We start from the raw sequence: 11,410 nt of genomic DNA on the forward strand, positions 1-11,410 counted from the left end.
CCATTCCAGAAACCTTCTTTTGGATTTGTCCAATTCGAAAATAGACGAGCAGACAAGTATTCTTGGTATTTGAAAGGGGGCTGTCCAATGAGGCGGGGTTTGGGGATTAGTGCCGAGTGATTGCTAACTCTGCGGACCAATAAGGATTACTATCTTTAGGGCCTCAGAAAAATCTTCATAACTCCGTCTCCGACTGGATTATAACTGTAATAATTCCTGATCCTATTTTTTAATAAAATCATTTGATTTTGAAACTGGAGGTCTCAAAAGCGAAGACTGGCATTCCTCAAAATCTCACTACGGACTACTCGCAGCCCGATAAGGAACAAAAGTCCCCTTATCAAAGAGGCGTCACCCCTGGGTTGGGCCAGCCGCGGTCCCTCGGCCCCACGGTCTCTATGATAGACGTCCTCCCTACCCAATGGCTTCCTTCCCTGGAGGCGGGCCTCACATAGCGGACCTATAGGAGCCTGCGTCGGCTCAGCCAATAGGCTCAGGGTAGGGGCGTGGCGGGAAGTTTGAAACTCAGCTTCGGGAGTTGAGGATCAAGCTGCTTTGCACCCAAAGGTGGATTTGGGGCCTGGTAAGTGATTTGAATAAATTAGTGAAGAAGTTAGAGGGTCCAGCAGACTCGGAGACGCTGCCTTGTCAGCTTTATCAGCCGTTATCCCCGCAGGGACCTCTGGCCTGGCTACCAGACTGTTCCTCAGCGGGGAATGGGGAAGATCCGGTGGTCTGGGGTCAAAAGTCGAACGTGGTCGCAGTAAGGGCTAAGACCTGAGTCACTTCTCACAGGCATCCCCTCTTCGCCCGGGGCGGGCTCTGCCCCATCCTATTTCTCCTGCTTGAGATGGGCTCAGCCAAGAGCGTCCCAGTCACTCCAGCGCGGCCTCCGCCGCACAACAAGCTTCTGGCTCGAGTAGCGGACCCCCGTTCACCCAGCGCCGGCATCCAACGCACTCCCATCCAGGTACCCTGGGCCAGGGCGGGGGAGGCCGCGAAACTGAATTATTGGGCCTCTGCCTAACCTGATTTTGGAAGAGCTCTTACTCCCCCAACCCCCGCCACCTCCCTCTGAGGCCTTATTTTCCCTCATTCTCAATCTGGATGAAGTAGGTTGAGTGTCTGATGCCCTTGGCCAGTTCCCACCTGGAGTGTCAGCTGAGGCTAGAGATCTGGGAGAGAAGAGTCAGGGCTCAGACTTATTCTAGCCTTTGGTCCCGACAGGTAGAGAGCTCTCCACAGCCAAACCTGCCTTCAGGGGAGCAGCTGGAGGGTCCTAAGCAGGCCCAGGACACAGATCCCCGCTCTCCTACCCTTGGCATTGCACGGACACCCATGAAGACCAGCAGCGGAGGTTAAGTGTTGGGTCCAGGGAATTCTGATAATGCTGTCACTTAGCATCATTGGGTGGGATCAGTGAGGCTGTCCTCTCAGGCTTCTTCTTCTTTTTTTTTTTTTTTTGGCTTTTTAGGGCCGCACCCATGCATATGGAGGTTCATAGGCTAAGAGTCCAATTGGAGCTACAGCTGCTGGCCTACACCACAGCCACAGCAACACAGGATCTGAGCAGCATTTGTGACCTACCCCACAGCTCACGGCAATGCCAGATCCTCAACCCACTGAGCGAGGCCAGGGATTGAACCCGCAACCTCATGGTTCCTAGTCGGATTCATTTCCGCTGTGCCACAATGAGAACTCCCCCATGTCATTCTTTTTTTCAACACTTTGTTCCCTCTCCTTGACTTCTCTCTTCCCAGTCCTTCATCCACCATAGCATGACTCCAAAGGCAGGTGTATCTTTTCCCTCCTTGCTGATTGTATCAGAAGGTCACGATCTTGCTTCACTTCCCCGCCCCCAGAGCTCCAAAGCCCACTGGTGAAACAGCTGAGTGATGTATTTGAGACGGAAGACCCCAAGTCAAATCTTCCCCCAGAACCTATTCTGCCCCTGGAGACACTGTCATCTTCTGAACTGGACTTGCCTCTGGGCACCCGGTTTTCCCTTGAGGACCAGATGCCACCTTGGAGCCACAGTGAGCTCCCCTCCAAGCAGATGCTTTCCAAGGAGGAAACAGGACAGCCCTCAGAAACCCCTGTGGCCAGCCAGGGCTCCGACAAGCCCTTGAGAGACCCCGAGACACCTAGATCTTCAGGTACAGAATCTGAAGGCAAGGTATGGGGAAGAGAAATTGGAAGAGTGCTCTGGGATAGTGGCCGCGGTGAACAGAAGAGGACTAAACTGGAAGCCCCTAATCTCGGCTCTGTGTTTTAACTCCTTGTCCACCTTAGGTTCTAAGTGCAGCAGACGGAAACCAAACGGCAAAGTGCTAGGAAGATCTCCTCTCACCATCCTGCAAGACGACAACTCCCCCGGGACTCGGACAGCACGACAGGTAAAGGGAGAGAGGGTGAAAGCTGTCACTAGGAAATTCAGCGTAAAGGTGGGAGGCCCTTTTTCCCCATCTCCCCTCCTCTGAACACCCTCCCTCCCTCAGCTTGCACACTGCCTTTTGCAGGGCAAGCGGCCTTCTCCCCTGAGTGAGAATGTTAGGGAACTAAAGGAAGGGGCCATTCTGGGAACTGAACGACTTCTGAAAACTGGAGGACGAGTGTGGGAGCACGGCCAGGGCCATGACAAGGAAAATCGGCACTTTCCTCTGGTAGAGAACTAGGCCAGATGTGGCCCCAGCGGCGGCCTCACCAGGGGCCCAGTGATATGCTGTGTCCGCTCACCCCTCCTTTCCCTGGGCGACTGGAAAGGCTTGTTTTCTTCAACTCCCCCTAAACTACCAACTCGGACTGAGAGCTTTCATGACTTTCTTTTTGTTTTATGTGTGTCTGTATGTACATTAAAGCAAGTGATTTTAAACAATTTGCTATATCCTTGCACTGAGTCTTCTGTATGTAGAAAGGCAGCTGGGGGTGGGGGGAGGGCTTGTGTGTCCTGCCTGAGTGTCCCCCGACTGGTACCTCCAAGCCGCTTTTATGCACCCCCCCTCTTTTTCTTTGGGGCTACACCTTGGCATAGGGAAGTTCCCAGGCTAAGTGTCAAATTGGAGCTGCAGCTGCCAGCCTAGGCCACAGCCACAGCAACACCAGATCTGAGCCATATCTGCAACCTACACCACAGCTCATGGCAATGCCGGATCCTTAACCCACTGAGCGAGGCCAGGAATCAAACCCAAGTCCTCATGGATATGAGTCGGGTTCATTACCACTGAGCCACAGTGAGAACACCCTTTGTACCTCTCTTAAATCTTGGTGTTCCCCTGGGCGCTGTCCTTGGCTCTTTCCTCTTGCTTTCCTTGGGCTCTTCTAGGGCTACTCTGGTCATGTTCGGGTCTCTCTTCCTAACCCTGACCTTCATCCAGCTGCCCCAGAGGCACTTCAGAGTCAGTTTGTCTAAGGTTGAATTTGTGATCTTCGCCCCCAAAGTTCTTCTCCTCCCCATTCTCTCCCCCCATGAATGACAGCACTATCCACCCACTTGTCCAACCCAAACCTTGGCCGTATTCTTGTTTTTTTGTGTGTGAGTGTCTTTTTTGCCATTTCTTGAGCCTCTCCCTCGGCATATGGAGGTTCCCAGGCTAGGGGTCTAATCGGAGCTGTAGCCACTGGCCTACGCCAGAGCCACAGCAACGTGGGATCCAGGCCGAGTCTGTGACCTGCTCCACAGCTCACAGCAACACCGGATCCTTCACCCACTGAGCAAGGCCAGAGATCAAATCTGCATCCTCATGGTTACTAGTCAGATTTATTTCCGCTGTGCCTTGACAGGAACTCCTTGGCTGTCATCTTGAATCCTACCCTCTGAATATCCTATATCCAAGCCCTTGGTCACTAAATCCAGTGATTCTGTCTTTTTTTTTTAGATCTTTAAAAAAGATTTTTTTTTGCTTTTTAGGGCTGCACCCGTGGCATACGGAGGTTCCCAGTCTAGGGGTCGAATCGGAGCCATGCCACAGCCACAGCAACGCTGGGTCCTTAACCCACTGAGCAAGGCCAAGGCTTGAACCTATAACCTCATGGTTCCTAGTCGGGTTTATTTCTGCTGCACCACAACAGGAACTCCTGATTCTCTGTCTTCAATCTCTTCCCCATCCTCTCCCTTGCCCCTCTGTCCCATCGCTCTTGCATTTTTGCCACTTGCCTCCTACCCTGCTTCCCTCCATCCCCTCTGGGCTCCCCTCCCCCCACTTCATCAGCCTATACTGCTGTGAGGGCGAGCTTCCTGCGAAGCATCACTGATCCTGTCACTACTCTGGTCAAAACTCTTCAATCTCTCCCCATTGACCTCAAGATAAAGTCGAGACTCTAGCTTTTTGTAGGCCTTTTATAATCTGATCCCTTTGCAACATAACCCTGCTGTACAAACACACACACAGGCACCAAAGGCAGGCAGTCGTGACCTGGTGTGCACACATGCACATGCCGCCAGCCACCTGATGCATACCTTCTCCTTACCCATCTCAGGCCTTGCCCGTGGGCATCTGCCTCCATCCTCCTCTCTGCCCACAGCTATTTGGTACCCAGCCTTTATCATTGCACCTGTGCTACTTTACGACTTGAGTGAGACCTGTGTCTTTGGGGAGCAGAAGTGGAGTGGAAGGCAAACACCACAGACAGACCAGGGCGCTACACTTTATTGCAGGTGCTTGAAGAGAAATAAGAAGGTGGACAAAGAAGAAAGCATGAAGGAGAGGGTGACCAGGGCCCTCGTGGTGCCAGAACCATAGTCACAGGGCCAGGCACCCCGTGCCACCCAGGTCTAGATCAAGGTGGTGGCCCTAGGGGTGGAATCCTGGGCCTGGGGCCTCAGACAGGAAGTCCTGTGGGCCTGCCGAGGCGGGGCGGGGGTCTGTTGTCTCTGCTCCTTAAGGGAGAAGCTGTCAGGACCATGGAGAGGGGAGGCCATGGGAGGAGATGGGGCAGTTCCCTGCCCTTGTCCCTGATGCTGCCTCCCGAAGGCACACTCCCCATACTCCCCACAGCCCTCCAAGGGGAAAGCTGGGCAGGAATGGCAGCTGGGGTGTAGAAGAGAAAATCTTAAGAAACCTTCAAGAAATTGGGCAGGGGAGGGGGCAGCTGAGTGTCTTCGTGTCTTTTTCTTCCCCCTCCTCCAGCCTCCTCAGTTCCAGATTTTGAGGAAGCTGTCCCAGGAACCAGTGGCCACAGCCATCCCATCAGCTGTGACCCCCAGGCAGCTGACCCTGTTGTCGTGGCCAGAGAGGGTGCCTGAAGAACAGGCAGAGGAGTCAGCCTGGCAGGGAGGGTGTGCGCACACACAGGGCCCCTAGGCTAGGTAGGCTAAAAGCCCAAAGAGGATTAGCCCTACGGGGAGAGGTTTCTCTTTGAGGCCAATCCCTCTGTTGAGAACCTGGGTGGGTGAGGGGTGGGGAAGGATCTGGAAGGGGTGGAAGTGTCAGGTGCTGGGAGAAAAGCAAGGGCACCTTGACGGGCACCAGAAAACAGGGAAAACAGTTCCCACTGTGGTGCAACGGAATCAGCGGCATCTCTGCAGCACTAGAATGTGGGTTCGATCCCCAGCCTGGTACAGTGGGTTAAAGGATCCAGCTCTGCCATAGCTGTGGCATAGGTCACAACTGCGGCTCAGATCTGATCCCTGGCCTGGGAACTCTATATGCTGTGGGGCAGCCAAAAAGGAAAAAGACAATGGGGAGAGTTTTTCCAAATAGAGACTGAAGCCCAGAGAGAAATGACTTGCCCAAGGGCACTCAGAAAGTAAACAACGAATTAAGATTTGGATCATGGAGTTCCCATTGTGGCGCAGTGGTAATGAATCCAACTAGGAACCATGAGGTTGCGGGTTTGATCCCTCTCCTCACTTAGTGGGTTCAGGATCTGGTGTTGCTGTGAGCTGTGGCGCAGGTCACAGACGAGGTTTGGATCTGGCATTGCTGTGGCTGTGGCGGAGGCCGGCAGCTGTAGCTTCGATTAGACCCCTAGCCTGGGAAGAACCTCCATATGCCGTGGTTGTGGCCCTGAAAAACAAAAAGCAAAAAAGAAATATTTGGATCCTGACTCTCTGGCCAGTGTTACCTTCATTTGGCACGAGCCTCTCCCAAGAGAAGAAGCCGCACTCTCTGATTCAACTTCATACCAGGCCAGTCCTATAGATGCACTCAGGTCGGGATCGGGGCCCTCAGGTCACTCTCTATCCCCTCGATTCTTAGTTCCTGAGATTGCGCTCCCCTTCAGTAGGTGCCCTTGAAACCCAGACCTGACTGGACGTTTCAGGGCCACAGGTCTGAGGATGGCAGGGAGCAGCTATGGCAGTGGGTGGTGGAAAAGCAAACTTTCTTTTTTGGCAACCCTGGGCCAGGGATCAGATCTCAGCTGTAGCTGCAACCTAAGCCACAGCTGCTTAGGCAACCTTAGCTGCAACCTAACCCACTGTGCCAGGGCTGGGGATCGAACCTGCATCCCAGCACTCCCAAGACACCGCCAATCCCATTGCACCACAGCAGGAACTCCAGGGCAACCTTCCTTTGGGAGAAGATTGGGAACCAAGGGGGACAGGATTCTTGGGCAGAATTATCCAGTAACAACGGAGCAGCAGTCAGAGGGTCCCAACAAGGGGAGCTGAGGTGGCAGTTGTGGGGGCCTTACCCACACGCTCGCACTTCATGGAGTCCCAGACGTTGCAGTTGAAGTCGTCGTAGCCAGCGAAGAGCAGGCGGCCGCTGAGGGAGAAGGCCACAGATGTGATGCCGCAGATGATGCTCTCGTGGGAGTAGGTGGTCAGCTCCTGGTCTGCCCGCAGGTCAAACAGGCGGCAGGAGGCGTCGTCCGAGCCCGTGCAGATGGCCTCTCCGTTGGGGAAGAACTGTGGATGCAGGGGGCCTGGGGTCAGAACTCAGACCTGGGCAGCCCGAGGCCTCTCCTGCCCTGTCCCCACTCCTGCCCTGGTGGCTCCAGGCTGAGCTGTTTCTCTCGGCCTCTGCTCAGCCCTTCCTTGGCCAGCATGGTCACCCTTCACCGCTGACGTTTATCAGGTGCCAGCTGCAGCCAGGCTCCTACACATCACTGCTCCACATCATTTCCACGTTGCAGGGGAGAGCACGGGGTGGAAGGAGGGCAGGCAGTGTGCCCAGGGTCACATGGCCAGAAGGGCGGAGGCTCTCCCAGACTCCAATGACTAGACCCGGCTGGATCAGTGTGTGAGCACGGGGCCAAGTACAAATGCACACACTGAACCTCATCCAGAGGAAATGTCACATGAACCCCACGGAGAGACAGCCTACAGAAAACCAGCTTGTACTCTGCAAAAATGTCAATGTCACGGAAGAGGAAGAAAGGGTAAAAACGGTTCCAGTTTAAAGGAAACTGAAAAGGCATGGCAATTCGACATATGATCCTGGACAGAAGAAAAAATGTTGTGTTTGAGATAACTGGTGAAATTTGAATATAGACTGTAGACTATAGCATTACTTCAATTTAAATTTCCTGATTTTAAGAATTTAAATTTCTTTCTTTTTTTTTTTTTTTTTTTTTCTCTTTTTGTCTTTCTAGGGCTGCTCCCGCAGCATATGGAGGTTCCCAGGCTAGGGGTCGAATTGGAGATGTAGCCACCGGCCTACACCACAGCCACAGCAACACGGGATCTGAGCCATGTCTGCAACCCACACCACAGCTCACGGCAACGCCGGATCCTTAACCCACTGAGCGAGGCCAGGGATCGAACCCGCAACCTCATGGTTCCTGGTCAGATTCGTTAACCACTGAGCCACGACGAGAACACCAAGAATTTAGATTTCACATGTGGCTATGTGAGAGAGTGGCCTTGGTTTTAGGAAGGACCCACTACAGTATTTAAAGGGGGTGGAGGCATGAGGTCTGCAACTTACTCTCAAAAAAACGTATATCTACCTCTAGGTGTGTGTGTGTGTGTCTGCCTGCCTGTCTGCCTAGCCTTCCCTCCTTCCCTCTACAGAGTGGGAATGATAAAACAAATGTGGCAAAATGATAACAGCGAATATGTGTGAAGGGGAGACGGGAGCTGTTTTGTGACTCTTGTAATCTGTAAGGGGAAATTGTTTTGAAGCGGAACATTAAAGGGACAGGGGCTGGGGGGCTCCGGGAGAGGATGAAGGCTGTGTGTTTGGGGGGTGGGGACACGGTCCTGGGTTTGAGCACAGGGGGGCTCACGCAGATGGCATTGATGTCGGACTCGTGGCCTGTGAAGGTCTGCCGGCAGGTCCCCTCTCGCACATCCCAGAGCTTGGCGCTGGCGTCACAGGCTCCCGAAATGAAGAGTTTGAAGTCCGGAGAGACAGCCAGGCTCATGCAGTCCCCAGTGTGTCCCACGAACACGGTCTTCTGCTGCCCAGTCTCGATGTCCCACAGAGCACTGCGGGGCAGGGGAGGCTGTCACAGAAAGGCCGGCATAGGAGCACCTCCCACGTCTCAGCACCCACAGCGTTCGGTCCTCACCATGTGGTGTCCCCAGAGCTGGTCACAATGTTGTTGTCGTCCAGGAAGCGGCAGCAGGAGAGATAACCTGGGGGTGGTTAGGACAGTGTCCTGGCTGCAGGGCCGCAGCCCACAGGGCCGGGGCTTCCAGGGACCCTTGGTCTCACTCACCTGTGTGAGCAGAGAGCTCCCGGCTGACCTTGACGTTGCCCTCCCGGGATTTGAGGCTGTAGATGGAGCACATGTTGTCCAGCCCCCCACATGCCACAAAGTTCCCTGACGGGGCGTAGGCACAGGTCATGACCCAGGAGGAGCGCAGGGGGATGGCATGCACCTGCGGGAGGCAGTGGGCGGGGCCTGACTGAGCTCCCAGGTGGGGAGCACAGAGGAGGGCAGCACCCGCCCCCAGGAAGGAGGGCGATGGAGGGGCCGGGAGCCAGGGCTGGTACCTTGTTGGTGGTGTATGTGTCCCACACGATCAGCTTCCCGTCTTGCGAGGCACTTACCAGCAGCCTGGGGAGAGGGCATGCGAGTCAGCCCCCCCTCCTTCCTGTCTGCTCCTCCCCCCACCCCAAAGCCTCTCAAGTCTCACTTGGAGTCGGTGGCCCAGTGCATGGCATAGATCTTGGCCAGGTGTCCCCGCAAGGTCCGCCGGGTCCGCATCTGGACTCGTCCCACGACCTCTAGACCAGATACCAGCTGCAGGAAAGGCGGGATTCGAAATTAGGGCACATGCCCACATATCAGTGTCACAGCCACTGATCTGTACAAGTTTCTGTTCTGGGCCAGGTTGGAGGTCAGGTCTCCAGCCTCAGAGAAGTCAGTTCCTGCCCCGGAGGGGCTTAGACTGATGCGGGAGACAGACAGGCATGGCCAGGGGCATGTTGCTAAGGGTTTAGCCGCCACCTCTCCTGTGCGGTGGGGGAGGAGGGGGGAGGGTGAGTTCCAGCTTGGAAATACCCCCACCTTGACCAATTCAGGCTGCTTACTCAGGCCACTGACCATGGACTTGGGAAGAGACGCACACATTTGGCCAAAGCCAGCTGCCAGGAGCCTGCCCTCATACACCCCGGGCAAGCTCTAACGGGGCTGTAACTGGGTACCCAGGGCAGCACCCTGGCCCTGAACAACACCTCCTGAAATGGCGTGGTCCTGTGACCCCTCAAATTCCACCCAGCTTCTTGACTTAGGCTGGGGTTCCAGAGTCAATAGTCTTGACTTACCTTTTATTCACTTTGAGGTCTCAGTCAAGTTACTTAACCTCCCTGAGCTGGTTTCCTTGTCTGTAAAATGAGGTTGATAGCACCTCCCTTCAGGGGGTGCCATGAAAATTAAATGAAATTATATATTTAAGCAACTTAGCCCAGTGTCTGGCTCACGTTCAGTAAATGTTTGCTCTTATTATTAGTATTTAATTTAATCTAAGATGCCAACGACTTTAAGAGCATGATTCTTTTATGAATCACTAAGAAGCTGCCAACGGTAACTGTAAGGCATCATCAATTGTTGGATGCATCTTGGTTTCAGAAATGTCAAAATGTGAACAAACGGGAGTTTCCGTCATGGCTCAGTGGTTAACGAATCCGACTAGGAACCATGAGGTTGCAGGTTCGATCCCTGGCCTCGCTCAGCGGGTTAAGGATCCGGCGTTGCTGGGAGCTGTGGTGCAGGTCACAGACACAGCTTGGATCCCAAGTTACTGTGGCTGTGGCGTAGGCCAGCAGCTACAGCTCTGATTCAACTCCTAGCCTGGGAAGCTCCATATGGTGTGAGTGCGGGCCTAGAAAAAACACACACACACACACACACACACACACACACACAAATGTGAACAAACGCATCTTAGAACTGACAAACTGCAGCACTGGACAACTAGTAACGAGAGTCTCGAAGGGCTTCTGAGCCTGAGATGGGGCTTAATCACTCTTGTTTTATGGATGAGGAAAAGGCTCCATCTGTCTCCTTAGCCAGACTTCATGCCTGGCCCAGAGCAGACCTCACAAAATGTTTGTTGAATGAATGAATGTATATGATTTCTCATTCCAAGGACATGCTGTGCTGGAGCTTGGGCACCATGCTGTGGCTGGTCAGGGAGCTCCCCTCCCCTTCCCGCCCCTCCCCTCTGGCCCTGTCAGGGGGACAGGCCATCTCACCTCTGCCAGAGTAGTGTCGGCACAGGCTTTCCTGGCATCCTGGAGGGAAAGCAGACATCAGGAAAGGGTATGGGCAGGGTGTGTGGGGGGCGTGCATGGGTGTCTGCCACAGGTGGGCTTGGGGCTCTAGGGTTTCGGGGAGCATCTCAAATGTGAGGTCCACGTTGAGAAAGTCTCTGGCCACATTCGGGTCAGGGGTCTCTAAGGTGTCACTTGGGTGAATCCAGCCTCCTTCCCCCCAGGCCACACTCCCTCAAGGCCCCGGTCCCCCTTTTCCTGGGGTCCCCTGGTGGGAGGATTCTGGGGTTACAGCAATCTGCTTCTTGAGCTGCTCCGCTTCTTGCCGCAGCTGCTCCATCTCCCCCATGGCTGACAGGTTGAGGGGCGGCTCGGGCTCCTGCTGGGAACAGGGGGTAAGTGTAGGGTGACCCCCACCAGGCCATGTCCCTGTCCCTCACAGCCCCCAGCAGACTCCTCATGAGGTCTGGAGCCCACTCCCCAAATGCAGAAATGCCTGCTGCTCTGCACCACCTCCCCCACTAGCCCCTCCAGGTTTGGAGACCTGTGCAGCCAGCCCCAGTGGGGCCTGAGCCCCCGCTGCAGGCCCAGCCCCAGAGAGCAGAGCCTGGCCAGCTCCCTCTTACTTGGGCTCTGACTGGACCTCTTCTAGGCTTCCAGCTCCGGTTGCGGACGCCTCCTCACTCCCTCAGCTGCGACACCCGCCCGTCACCTGCCCCAGCTCTGCTGCCAGAGGAGCTGGCCTGGCCTGGCCCCGACTGGAAGGGGCACGGGGCGCGCGGGGGGGGGGGCACTGACAGGGA

At 54.8% G+C, this 11,410-nt stretch overlaps 2 protein-coding genes across 12 annotated transcripts; one reads left to right on the forward strand and one right to left on the reverse strand.

Annotated features, from left to right (window-relative positions):
* Nucleotides 1–535: 535 nt before the first annotated feature.
* On the forward strand, nt 536–2,875 carry CDCA3 (cell division cycle associated 3). 4 transcript variants are annotated; one of them, XM_084956909.1, is made up of 6 exons: nt 536–583; nt 796–970; nt 1,228–1,357; nt 1,863–2,171; nt 2,293–2,396; nt 2,499–2,875. In XM_084956909.1, the coding sequence occupies exons 2-6, from the start codon at nt 851–853 to the stop codon at nt 2,673–2,675; spliced, it is 840 nt and encodes a 279-aa protein (XP_084813035.1). In that variant the 5' UTR covers nt 536–583; nt 796–850; the 3' UTR covers nt 2,676–2,875. The 4 variants fall into 4 exon arrangements, with proteins under 4 accessions (XP_084813035.1, XP_084813036.1, XP_013842854.1 ...); XM_084956910.1 differs by having other exon boundaries at nt 2,520–2,875; XM_013987400.3 differs by having other exon boundaries at nt 1,863–2,156.
* Nucleotides 2,876–4,628: 1,753 nt separating this feature from the next.
* On the reverse strand, nt 4,629–11,400 carry GNB3 (G protein subunit beta 3). 8 transcript variants are annotated; one of them, XM_013987271.3, is made up of 10 exons: nt 11,234–11,366; nt 10,900–10,989; nt 10,590–10,628; nt 9,029–9,135; nt 8,886–8,949; nt 8,608–8,770; nt 8,458–8,524; nt 8,173–8,374; nt 6,634–6,850; nt 4,629–5,238 (listed from the first exon to the last, which is right to left on the reverse strand). In XM_013987271.3, the coding sequence occupies exons 2-10, from the start codon at nt 10,954–10,956 to the stop codon at nt 5,132–5,134; spliced, it is 1,023 nt and encodes a 340-aa protein (XP_013842725.1). In that variant the 5' UTR covers nt 10,957–10,989; nt 11,234–11,366; the 3' UTR covers nt 4,629–5,131.
* Nucleotides 11,401–11,410: the final 10 nt, after the last annotated feature.

This window comes from Sus scrofa, chromosome 5 (assembly GCF_054392235.1).
Source record: "Sus scrofa isolate SSC_HxYL_T2T_F1_AM1 chromosome 5, Sscrofa_HxYL_maternal_Yorkshire_Landrace_v2.0, whole genome shotgun sequence".
Classification (NCBI taxonomy): domain Eukaryota; kingdom Metazoa; phylum Chordata; class Mammalia; order Artiodactyla; family Suidae; genus Sus; species Sus scrofa.